We start from the raw sequence: 12472 nt of genomic DNA, 5'->3' as shown, positions 1-12472 counted from the left end.
ACTTTATGGATGGCATAGGTCTGTCACAGGATAATTGGGTATATATGCTGAACAAATACACATTAAAATGTATAGAATAATCCATAAATAAAATTATGTCCTAATTCCAATCTAATATATATAAATACTTTCTTCAGCAATTTACAAGATGCCTGAAACATGCTTCTTTTATCACTGTCAGTGCCCCCCACAATTTATTGCTGATCATATCCACCCTCACGTTACATTACTTTGGAAAAATATATTGTTTGCATTCACTGACTATGACTAAATCTCTCCTTAATTGATTTGCTTCTTATTTTGACCAGATTATATATTATATGAATAAATCAAAATTCTTTAAGATCAAGTCCTGACATGTATTAACAAATGTAAAAAGACTGTTTGGAACAATATTGTGTGTCTGGTATGTTTTTTCCACAAAAAAAGTTTAAAATCTTTAAAATGACATCTACACCTTCTCCCTCATTAAAAAAATCCAGAGTTTGTAAATATGCAAATATATTTCATTTCAACTTATTTTAACTTCTTCACAGAAGATGTCTGACTATTTCTTTTTTTTTTTTAAATATATTATTATAACCACTAGTCCCCCTTGTGTGTTTGCAGCATGGATGTACAAAGAGAACAGAGGTTTACAGACACACGTTGTATACACAAAGTGCTGTAAATTTGTTGTACACTTGTTTCAATAAAGCTTTTAAAAAAAGAGAACATTCTTGTTGCTAAGGACGCTGAAAGGAGTTCGCGCGAGTTCACGTTGGACCTTTAGCAACGGCCCTAGCAACGGCCATAGCAACGGCACAAGGGATTCCTGAAACGACTAACATAAGGTTACCGGTATGTTAACTTTTACGCGAAAAGCTGCGTTACCAACATGAGTTCAGCCGAGAAGAAAACAAAAATTACTAACGGTCTAAAATTCTTTCTACCAAGTCCTCCAGAGGTAAGTTTAGGAGGGCGGAAGCAGAGAGGGCGATATGGTTTCAGTGTTTTTTACAACGTTTGACTGACTGTGTTACCGGCCATGACACAAAGCTAACTTCAAGTTTGTGTCCTGTCAGTGTTACTTTTATGTTGACATTGTCCAAGTTAGGCTGTATGTCTTGTCATTTGTGGAAATACCATAAACTAACTATTGGTTTATTCCATTGTCAAGGTCCACAGAAAACGGCCGTGGATGGAGACAAAACCTTCATTTTCGCTGCATCCGCTATTCAATCAACAGCCTCAAGGAGCTGAAGGAGCTGTAAAAAGTGGGTGAAATGTCCCACGTGGTCCTTAAATATGTTCTTGGTGATTATTTGATAAATGCGTCTTAATCAAATCTTTTCAGTGCTTTTCAGTAAGACTATTAACCTCTCACATACATAGCAGAAGTTATTTTGAGTCAGCAATATATAACTTACAGCTGCATTTTCCATTTGAATTGTTTTCTCTGTGTGTGCTGTAGAAGATATGCTGAGTGAGGGGGCAGACAGTACGCCAAGTGAAGGTTATGGCAGAGACCAGAACCTGTTCCAGGGCAGAAAGGCTGTTCAGATTCCTGGGTCCTTCAAGCGCAGCCGCAGCACCCGCACACAGCTCCGTAAAGATCCCAAGACTGTTCGTGAATCTCTGGTTAAACTTATATGGTGAGTTGCACCATTCCTTTTCCTTTAAGTTTACATCTGTCTGTCTGTCCATCTCTCTCTATATGTCAATATTTCCTCTATATGGTTTGGCAGCCCAGAAACAACATGACTAACTTACTAATTACCCATTTAAAAAAAGAGATGTTGAATTTTGTCATGATAAACTATCTAGACAAAATCTTTTTCACAGACATCTTTGTACTGTAAATATTAACTGTCCCACTGCTACATTACACTGCAGAGGACAAACTGTTTATTATTCATGTGTCATTTGTTGTGACTCACATTCTGCTTTTTTTTTTTTTTTGTTCTTTTTAGCCAGCCAGAGCAGGAGGATGACAGCAGCTCTCCACCATGCGGCTCTCACAAAATCACAGAAAACGATGATTGTGAAATGGTGAAACACAACACAATATACACTTGATAACATATTTTGTATCACAGGCCCTCTTTTGTTGTGTCCATTGTGTCCAAGACACTTGATATGGTAGCCTTTTAATCATTGTTTTGTTTGTTTTGTCGGTCTCAGTGGTTGCAGTTTCTATGTATGTTTCTTGCTTAGTGCAGTAAGTTTTCTTTACATCTTAAAAAAATATATCTTTGCTTGCCTGTACTAAGGCCAAGCAACAAAACTACATTTGCTGTTTTTATTTATTTTTTTATTTTAGCAACAAGTTCCTGGATGTAGATAACTTTTTCTGCACTATTACAAGAAGTAAAATTCTAAAATGTCCTCACTGCTACTGAGAATGGTTTGTAATCTGTCCTGTCAGAGATATAACCTCTACATCGAGAAAGGGGTGGAGCTGGAGCGTGTGGCTCCTTTGGAGGACTCGTGGCTTAAGAATATTCTGGGAATGGTCCCCCGCCACCTGAAGAGCCTGAGCACAACATTGGAGCTACTGGATTATGAAATTAAGGAGAACTACTTGCACAGTGTCAAGAAAGCAATATGTATTTATTTAATTACTCTTAAAATCATGAATTTCTAGCAGTTTTTAACATATCGCCTACATATATTTGACCTTTAAAATCCATACACCATAATCAGGATAATCATATTTCAGGATTAAAATTCAAATACAAATTAGCAGTTGGAATTGACAACTCACCAGATGAAATTATTCATTTAGTTTTCTTCATTTTTATCCTATTAATGTTACCCAAGAAATTGTTGGTGACTGCATAATTTGTAATGCATAAGTATGTGGTAATATAATATTGTCTGTTTAATATCTTTTGTTTGTGATTGCAGTGAAATACACATTCAGAGATTCAATGGAAAGTGACGAGGACACAGTGAAAGATCTGCCCCCTCACAGACTTGAGTAAGTCAGGGGGACGTTAACTGAGAATGTTGAATGTTTACGATGTTCCATGTTTTGTCTGAGAAGTATACAGTGCATCATATGGCCTGAGTTTTCATAAGCAGAGACTGGAAGCCTTTAGAATTATAATTTATATATTTTGACAAAGGAAAAATTCTTCACAGTCCCTCTGTTATCTTTGACTGTCAGAATGGAGGTTCTGCCAAAACCATGGAACAAGTCCTTTGTCCAAGCACGAAAGAGGATGAGAGATAAGCTTCACTCTATCAACCCCACTATGCTGCGGGTGCTGTACCTTTGGCATGTCTCTTACAAGTAAGTACAGTACGATACATTATTATTTTTATTCAAACTTCAAATGGACTTAATTTATTTCTGCTATTTCAAATGAAATAAGTGTAGTGAGTGAGTGAGTTTGGTAAACTTTTGTTCAACCAGCCTTTAAAAAATTGTAAAAAATTACAGTTGATTAATATAGAGGGAAAAAAATGAGATTTTATTTTCATTTTTTAAATTATTTTATATAATTTAATCATTTAATTTGAAAAAAGCATCATACCTTGTTCATTGTTTTAAAAAAATTTTGTTTTATAACACTTAAAACAGAACATGTGATAAGTAAACATACAATTGTAAGTAGTCCACATAGTATGAAGACAATAAACACATAGAGTGCCAGAGAAATGGTGCAAGACATACAGAAGACCACATACTGTAAAATACTGAATCTCACCCTCTTGGATGACCTACTTGCAGAAAGCTGCGTCTGATAGATGTGGAAGAGTTCCACAGCAGAGAGGAGTCCATGGAGCTCTCTGTGTTTCAGCAAATTGTCACCAGACATGTTGATAATGCCAGAGCAATCCTTCTCCACAAGTGAGTTCACATAATCACTCAACAATAAGATACCTGCGCTCAGTTAAATAACAACCAATTTAAATGATTTGTCATTGTGGATTTAATGTACAGATGTATATATGTATATATATATATATATATATATAAGTGTGCATTGAATGGAGCTCAAGAGTACTTTTAAATACAAAGGAACATAATTTCATTTTTGAAGCACAATTTCAAAATGCATACATTGTATTTCTATGGTCCAGGATGAATAGTTATTGTGAACAAAGACATCTTCAAAGGCAGAATAAGTAGGGCAGTGGGTGTGTAGCCCCCAGCCAAAAACAGCCAAAAACAGCACAGGGTAAAAGTTCTTTAGTAGTAACTTTGAGTGGCAGCCATAGGAAGCTATTACATCAATAACATCAGCGAATACATATTCTCCTCCACAACCTCCAAATGTTTTTGTAAATCCGATATTTGAGTACCTACTAATTTCCTGCTTATCAGTACTCCAGAGATTCATACCTGAGGTGATGTGTATCACAATATTAAATCTATCTACCCAACCTTATGAAATTTTCCACTATCTTGTATACAAACCTCCACTGAATACAAACTGACTCAGGTGAGGTGGTACCATACTGCTCATATGAAGAGTAAAATGGTAAATAGACTGCACTTATGTAAAAGCTAAAGATAGCATTCCTCAAATGTAAATATCCATGTATTCATTCCTGCATAAAGTGACAAATGGCTAGAAAGAGAAGGCACAATGAGTACAGCTGGATGAAAATTGGCAAAATATTACTAAATGTTAAACCATGGTGAGCTTCTATTATGTTGCTTTAGTAAAAGATTAGCATGTGTCACTAACAGTTGCTACATATTAAGTTGATTAACTTTCCTACAAATACATAGCCAATCCTGCTTCAGAAGTTCACTTGAGTTTTAGAGAAATAAAACCAAGTGCATAGTGCACAGTGGGTAGTTCAGGGGACTTTGGACATCGGCGCCATCCTAGCGATAACAGAGTTGCAACTTTAGAAAGCCTGAAATCAGCAGCAACTGAGGTAACAGAGGAGTGACTGGCGTGGATCAGCAACAATAGTACAGTAGATGAATTATATTGTGCAGAGATAGCATAACACTACTGATTTCACCTATAAACCAACAATCCACTTGTTACAGTGCTCTCCTCTATATCAATTTCCCCACTGGTATAATTAAAGTTTCAATTCATTATTTCATTATTTGAGTTTTTTTTTTAGATTTGCGTCTGTAGTTGTGGTATTAATTGCATATTAACATATTCCCTGAATATAATCTTAAATGTGATTTTGCTGTTTTCTACCTCAGATGGATTCCTGAAGTGCTACAAATTTACTCCTCTGGGAGTAGGCGCAAGCTGGTGCCCACCATCAGCAACATGGCCAAGCTACAGTCTTTCTACAATTGTGTTGCTACGCTAATGACCTACCAGCTGCAGAACCTTGCAATAGACTCAATGAGGGACTACACACACCTAATTTCCCAAGACCCGGTAGGAGAAAGCTTAAAAATTTCAAGACAATATATTTTAGAAGAGTGAAATAGACTTGGCTGGAAAAAGTCATTTCAATAAATTCTAGTTTTGACCTACATGAACAGGTGGATCCTTTTCAAAGCTGCACTCTTTTTGCCTTGTTATTTGCTCTTTACCATCTTAGCAGTCAGAGCGAGCCTATGAGCACCCAGGCTTTGTGCTGCATCTGATCCTGGAGGACAGGGAGATCAAGTTTGAGCCAAACTTCAAATTATATGAGGATGTTCTCCTTAACGTCTATGAGTTCATGCTCTGGTCCATCAGCATGGTACCTCGTGTGGAAACCAAATTGTACTCTGAATGGGTAAGAAGAAAAGTGTGTGTTTGTAGTATCTATGAAAAACAACAGTTAGGTCTTTAGTCCCCTCAATTAAGTTTCCTCCTCATCATATTTATTAAAGGTTGTCGAGACAGTGACACTGATTATCATATCCAGGTCTGTTTTTTAAGAGGTCCATGAAAAGACTTCTATATCTTTTCATTCTCAACAGATTATGCTATCCACTGTTTTCTGTAATTCATTACATTGTCATTCTCACCTGCACTTGTCACTTTCTTGACAGTGTTATCCAGTATTGGTTCATTCCTGCCCCTTGTGGCGAATTGGGGAAAAACACTGTTTCTGTCTGTAAATGCTTATATTCAAGTTGGATATATCTTTTACATATAAAAACTTGGAGCTTCTTATCATAGTTTAGGAGTGAAGAATTTTTCTAATGCTGAAACTCACCAATAGTGTGGTATTATCTGACATACTGTATCAGTAATAGCGCATCAGTAATTATATAGCACATTGTCTATTCTCTAAATTTTGGCAGTGGTTGGTATATTTCTCCTGCACTAATGTTGCTAAGATGCCATTTTCTGTATTGTAAAATCACAGTACTAAATCATGGCATCCATCATCTACTTTTACCACTGAAATTAAAATTTAGTTCTCTGCCTGGGTTTGTATCTTATGTCATGTCTTCCCAGCAAAGCACCCCATTTGGGGGCCACCTGAAGCCCATCATTCTGCCAGAGATCCTTCAGGCCCAGCAGGAGGAGGTGCGAAGGGTGATCCAGGCTGAGTGTGTAAGGCCCAAAGAGTATGTCCACAAGTATGATAAATACGCCGCACTGGTATCCAAACAGGCAGAGGAAGATGTGGAACAGTTTCTTAGCGAGCAGCACTCCTTCCAGGAAATCATGGAAGAGGTGACACACTACCAGCAGCTGGTTGACCAGATCCAGTACACGTCATGCAAGGTACTTGGTGAAACTCACCTGAAATGACGATCCAGTTGCCCAAAAGAAATCATGTTTTAGGCAGTTCATGTTGACATCTGAGAAACTTACATAAGATAAGAAAAGAGGAGACTATGTCCAGATTTATTGAAATTAGACAGAACAAATACTTTGCCCATGCATGAAAGATATGTGTGGTGACAGCAAAATCATGTAATTTAACAATCAGAGCTGATTTGAAGTATTTAAATTTGCTTGAAATTTAGGTTTTAAATATTTCTTTACTGTCTAATTACAGTAATAACCATCACTCCCCATAGAACTATCTAATAAATCCACAAAACCTAACGAATCTGATCATCTTAAAAGTAACAATCCTTAAATCTTGATGTTTACCATGACTATGACTGACTAAGATTATTTGAAAGTCTACTAAATTGTAGATATATCAGTGAATATGTGTCAGATTATGTTAATTGTGGTACTGACTGATACTTTGGGCTGTAGGTGGTACGTCTTGGCATGTTTGAGGTTCAGTCCCATAAGCTCATGCACACTCTAGCCAAGCGTGCTCAGGAGCTACAACAAAAACTGGTTATACGGATGCTACAGGACCATCAGGAAGTCAACAAGAAGTCAGTTTCACCATTTTGTCTTTCTCTTTCATAGAAAGACCATATTCTCTCCACGTTCGTACAAAAATTTGCAAGCAAGTTATAAAAAAAAGATCAGGAATAAGAGCAATTTCTATTTGACATGTACTGCTGAAATGTGCATAGGGAAGCTTCTTCACCTTTCAGACCTTAGTTGGTCGCTCTAGAGCTTCAAAATAAAGATTGGAAATTTACAGTAGTATCTTTTTTAGCCTCTATTCCAGTCATACTTCTTAGCTCCAAACTGTGACATAATAAGATTGTAAGACTGTGAAACCCTTTGTACATGTCACTGAATTAATACTCTTCCTTTCAAAGGCTCTGTAATGAATTCGAGAAGATTGCAGAGAAGGCACTGAGCACACCACCTGACACACAGAAACTGATGGAGCTGAAGGTATCTACCTCAATTTTTTGTCACACAGACCAGCTTGTTGCATTGTGCTATGTATAACTTAACTGTCTCTCACACCTCTGTCCACAAAGCAGTTAGGAATGAAATTACACATTAAACATCCAGTCAGTACTAATAGATGACAGCTTTGCATTTTTTAATCTTTTACTGTGGTGATAGGGGCTTCTTGTAATGGGTCTAAAGTCTAACCTAAACACTTTGGCTACAGAAGGCCTGGGACATCTTAAATTTATCTCACACCTCTAACTCAGGACAGTAGCCCATTCATTTCACTGGACCAAATCCATTTTAAGTGCAGCTTGTCGAGACTGTTGGTAAGCCTACTTATACCTTTGGCATATCACTTTGTTACTTTTCAACATGGAAAGTCTCTATAGCCCTCTAAACCATTTGAGAATTTTCCTTTTAAAATCAGGTAAATAGCGTGAAAAGCATTATTTTGACTTGATGTTGACATTGTTTGGTTCCTTTGTCCCCTGTGTGTGGTTGTGGAGCTCTATGAATAATACCCAATATTTGTTTATACACAGTCCAGATAAACTAACGATTTTCTCAGATTTGATTCGTCGTGTGAAGTGAAATGAACCATCACACTTTAACAGTATTGGGACAATTTGTTATGAAATGTCATTATCTACACATAGTGAATGTATTTCATCAAATACAGCTGCTTTCTTTGAATTTGAACCAGCATTTTCACTTACTTTTCTTACTAAATGTGTCAGTCATAGCCGGAAAATAATATACAGAAATATACAAAGGCAGAGCAGGGTGTATAGCAGCAGTTATTAAGTATTTTCTTTAGAAGTATAAACAGTTTTTTGCTTTATAGTAGAAGCATTACATCAGTCAACTTTGTTTCCCTTTATCCCCATCCAGGCCTATATGAATAAGGTGGTGAACACAGAGATGCCTCTGTTGGAGCAGAGATTGGCAGACTCCAACACACAATTGTGTTTCTTGATGGATTTTGTCTCCCTCTCACCGTTGGACATGGAGCTCAACAAAAAGACCATCCAATGGCTTCAGCGTATGCCATCCATCTTTGAGGAACACCAACAGATCATTACTGAAAAGACAGAGCAATATCAAAGCGGTCTCAAGGTCTTTGTTTCTACTTTATCTATCAATCTATTGTTGTCTGTTGATCTCTGTTGAGTGGAATCTGGATATTTTTGCACCAAAACTGTAGAACAATCCAACTAAATAGTTACTGTGAACGTAAAATGAAAAACTATTGATTACTAAAAAACAAAGTGTGCGTCTCTGTATGTGCTCGTTCCAGTTGTGCCTTGAGCACTTTGTGGAAGAACTGGAGAGCTACAGTGTACAAGTGGAGGAGTTTACTGCCTTTGGTGAGCTGACGGATCTCAGCAAGTACTTGAAGAAAGCCCAGGCCCTCAATGCCAAACTGGAGTTAGCCATGGAAAAGGTACATCCGGATGTGATTGCTTAGAAATATAGGACTAGAGAAAAAATTCCACTCTGAATCTATAACACTAGCTCTGTCAAATAACAGCAGTAGAGAGTGACAGAAGGCCATTATTAGAGGTAACTCATGCAAACTGATACTGATACCCAAACTGATAAAATACGTAATAGTATAATCAGGCACCCTGCATAAGCCTGTAAGATGACCTTTTGCAGCATGACTCAAGGCTGATAACAATCTTTGATTTTATAAGTACTTCACTTCACAAATTTCATTATTTGATACAGTGATAGAAAGAGAAGAGGTTTTATGAATTGATGCCCACAGATAGACATGCTTTGGATTGAAAGACAAACATTTATTGTGCAGTGGATTACTGTGCTGTATTTGATGTTGAATTATATGTGCTATCAATATTTAACCTTTAGAGGGCAGCATTGGCTGTAAAAATAACTCAGTCACAGGAGTTGTAATGTGGTGTTATCATGTTTTTATCTTCCCTCCATTGTATCCAGTTATTTATATTCTCCTTGTTTTCTTTGTTTCCACTATCCTTTTTTTGTTTGTTTGTTTGTTCAATCTCTCCTTCCTCACTTCTTTTCCTCTTACCGTTCTGGAAAGATAAATGATTTCAATCAAGAGGAGGAAGCCTATGGCTGGCCTGTTTCCCAGTACCCACAGCGTAAAAAGATCCAGGACAAGCTCACGCCCTTCCTGCGCCTCTATGAGACAGCCAATGATTTCCTAAACGAGTACCAGCAGTGGCTCCATGGGCCGCTCTCGGGTGTGAACCCAGACAAGGTACCAGAATTTGGAAATTCCTTTGTTATAAAGTTGGACATTAATATAAAAGTTAAATTATCTAACCAGCAAGCACTCAACACTTAACAGGCACATCCTTTATCTTCATTACAGCTTCAGGGCTGCTTAGAATGTGATCTTAGAAGTCCTCAACTGTGTTAATTGGGTTGCTGGAAAGACAGAAATCTGATTTACTGTTGTACTATTGAATGTCCCTTAAAGAAAGCTTCAGTTAGTTATGTTTAGATGCGGTTATTGGAAGTTTATGGAAGCCATTTAAAATCCTTTCATGTTTGAAGTCACTCTTGAGTTTATTTAGCAAGGTGTATGAGTACATTGTAATCTGAGAATGAGGAGACAACAAGCTTAGGTTGATTAGGCTGTTACACAATATGAAAGTTCAACACAAACTGTCATAGTCATTAACAACTGCAGTTTTTTGGAGCATTACGATATCCAGTGTGAGCCCTTCTGAGGCAGTTAGTGAAGAAAGATAAACATGAAAAGGCTTGCTTCCTTCCACTTCTCACAAAGCCCTGTTGTCAGCAACAACAGTTGTTTTTTTTGTGTTAAGTCATTAATTTAAGATTAAGATTTCTTTATAGTCATTTCTTAGCACTCGCATACATTGGAACAAAATTTGTCCTCTGCATTTGACCCATCTTAAACACTAGGAGCAGTGGGTAGGTGTTAAAAGAGATCAGATTTACTGTGGTGATATATGATATTTTTGCTCCATTGTGATGAAAACAAGTGTGCATCATTAGAGTGACTGAGTCCTGTCAATGTGTGTAAGGAAGGGTACAACTGTTCTGCAGTCTATTAGAGTTGGTGCACTCATGGTGGGTGTTTGTGCCCAAAGATAAATGGTGATTGCCAACAGTAACAGAGGAATCTAAATTAATCCTTTGTTTGAAATTCTGTATCCTTTGAAAGCTTTGAAAGCTCTCTCTCCTCCTTTAAACTGTTAATAATGTAAAAACCATCACTCACAATAATGCTACATGGTTTTAAAAACTGCCTCTTTCACACTGTCACAAACACAATGACATTCATGGAGCTTTGAACACTCAACTATTCAAACATAGTGTATGTCATATTATCATGTGACATATCAGTCTGTTCTGCTTTAACTTGCTGTGTACACATAGCATTTATGTGGGACGTGCTCGCTTATTGGAGACAAGGGCAGTGCAAGTGAGTGAACTGTTTGTCTCTGTTTTTGACTATAACAATGTGTTAAAGCAAGGCGACAATTGTTTTCTTAGGGCAACCATTTTGTCTTCTCATAGCATGACAACTACAGGTGAAATTTTAATTCTAATGAAGTAAGCCAGCTAACTAAGACCTGAAATATCTAGACGGAAAGCAGACATTGTTGTAACCAACAATTATTTTCATTATTGATTAATCTGGCGATTATTTCCTTGATTAATCATTTTGTCTATAAAATGTCAGAAAAGCCAGAAATATTTGTAGATGATGAAGAAAAGCATTCTCACATTTTAGAAGCTGTAAACAGAGAACGGCATTTTTATTTAACTTAAACAACTGATGGATTGTCAAACTATTTGCAGATTCATTTTCTGTCCATCAACTAATCAGTCAGTCGATTAAAGTGGCTGGTATAATCTAAATTTTACCAGCCACTTCATAGTTTTTTACCAACCACCATTTTGTAATCGCTCTTTTGTGTGTTACTAACTTTTGTGTAACGTTTGTCTTGTTTTGAAAAAAATAAACAAAAAAAAAACAACTAATACACATTTCCCCCATAAAAAATATTGCTTTAATATTCACTTATGGTTATCCATTTATAATTCTCTCTCCCACACACACACACACACACACACACACACTCTTCAAATGCACAAAAACAAAATACAGACACCGAAACAGCGGTGCACTGTAGCTCCATTTTAAGTCTGAACTTTAAGAGTCTTTTAACATGAGAACTTTAACAATCTGCCACACATTATTACGCACACACACACTTACACACACACACACACACACACACACACACACACACACACACACACACACACACACACTGAAACTATTTTCTCCAGGGCTGACTTTCCTTGTACAATGCGGATCACCTTGTGGCATTTGGAGAATTTGTGGTCCTTGATAGCCAACAATTTTAAATTATTGGTGCTCACAATAAAGCTGTTGTTTGTAGAGATGCACAGATCGATCAGCCACTGATTGAAAACGGCAGATTTTCAGCTGATTGGCCATGACTGGTGACTAGCTTCTATCAACCAATAGTTGTACCTTTGTACCTTTAATTACCATAGTAACCTCCTCATTCATCCCAGCAACTGCCTTGAAACACCACAGTAACCATATAAGACAACAAACACCTGCTACCCCCTTATTAACCACCCACAACACCGGCAATAACAGCAACCGATTAGAACACCATAGCACACTTTCGTTTTATTCATTTACAACTTATCATGTGACCTCTCAGCATCAGTAGCTTTTAAACAGTAAGCAATCACAAAACAGTCTGTTATACCCACAAGATGTCTGTTTTTCTGACTGA

At 37.1% G+C, this 12472-nt stretch overlaps 1 protein-coding gene across 2 annotated transcripts in view; it reads left to right on the top strand.

Annotated features, from left to right (window-relative positions):
* The first annotated feature begins 775 nt into the window (after nt 1-775).
* Nucleotides 776-12472, top strand: part of dnah7 (dynein, axonemal, heavy chain 7) — an 84736-nt gene continuing 73039 nt past the window's right edge. Inside the window, exons 1-16 of one of the 2 annotated variants that reach the window (XM_042426374.1) lie at nt 776-946; nt 1160-1256; nt 1457-1634; nt 1953-2031; nt 2408-2588; nt 2890-2962; nt 3152-3277; nt 3719-3838; nt 5165-5348; nt 5515-5694; nt 6366-6638; nt 7125-7252; nt 7589-7667; nt 8565-8789; nt 8971-9117; nt 9739-9918. In XM_042426374.1, the coding sequence (XP_042282308.1) occupies nt 878-946; nt 1160-1256; nt 1457-1634; nt 1953-2031; nt 2408-2588; nt 2890-2962; nt 3152-3277; nt 3719-3838; nt 5165-5348; nt 5515-5694; nt 6366-6638; nt 7125-7252; nt 7589-7667; nt 8565-8789; nt 8971-9117; nt 9739-9918 (2319 nt within the window). In that variant the 5' untranslated portion in view covers nt 776-877. Of the gene's footprint in view, nt 947-1159; nt 1257-1453; nt 1635-1952; nt 2032-2407; nt 2589-2889; nt 2963-3151; nt 3278-3718; nt 3839-5164; nt 5349-5514; nt 5695-6365; nt 6639-7124; nt 7253-7588; nt 7668-8564; nt 8790-8970; nt 9118-9738; nt 9919-12472 lie in introns of both variants that reach the window. The other variant, XM_042426373.1, reaches the window with a different exon arrangement.

Source organism: Thunnus maccoyii, chromosome 11 (assembly GCF_910596095.1).
Source record: "Thunnus maccoyii chromosome 11, fThuMac1.1, whole genome shotgun sequence".
NCBI lineage: Eukaryota > Metazoa > Chordata > Actinopteri > Scombriformes > Scombridae > Thunnus > Thunnus maccoyii.
The sequence above is the reverse complement of the archived record's forward strand: the minus strand, read 5'-3'. Positions and strand labels throughout refer to the sequence as shown.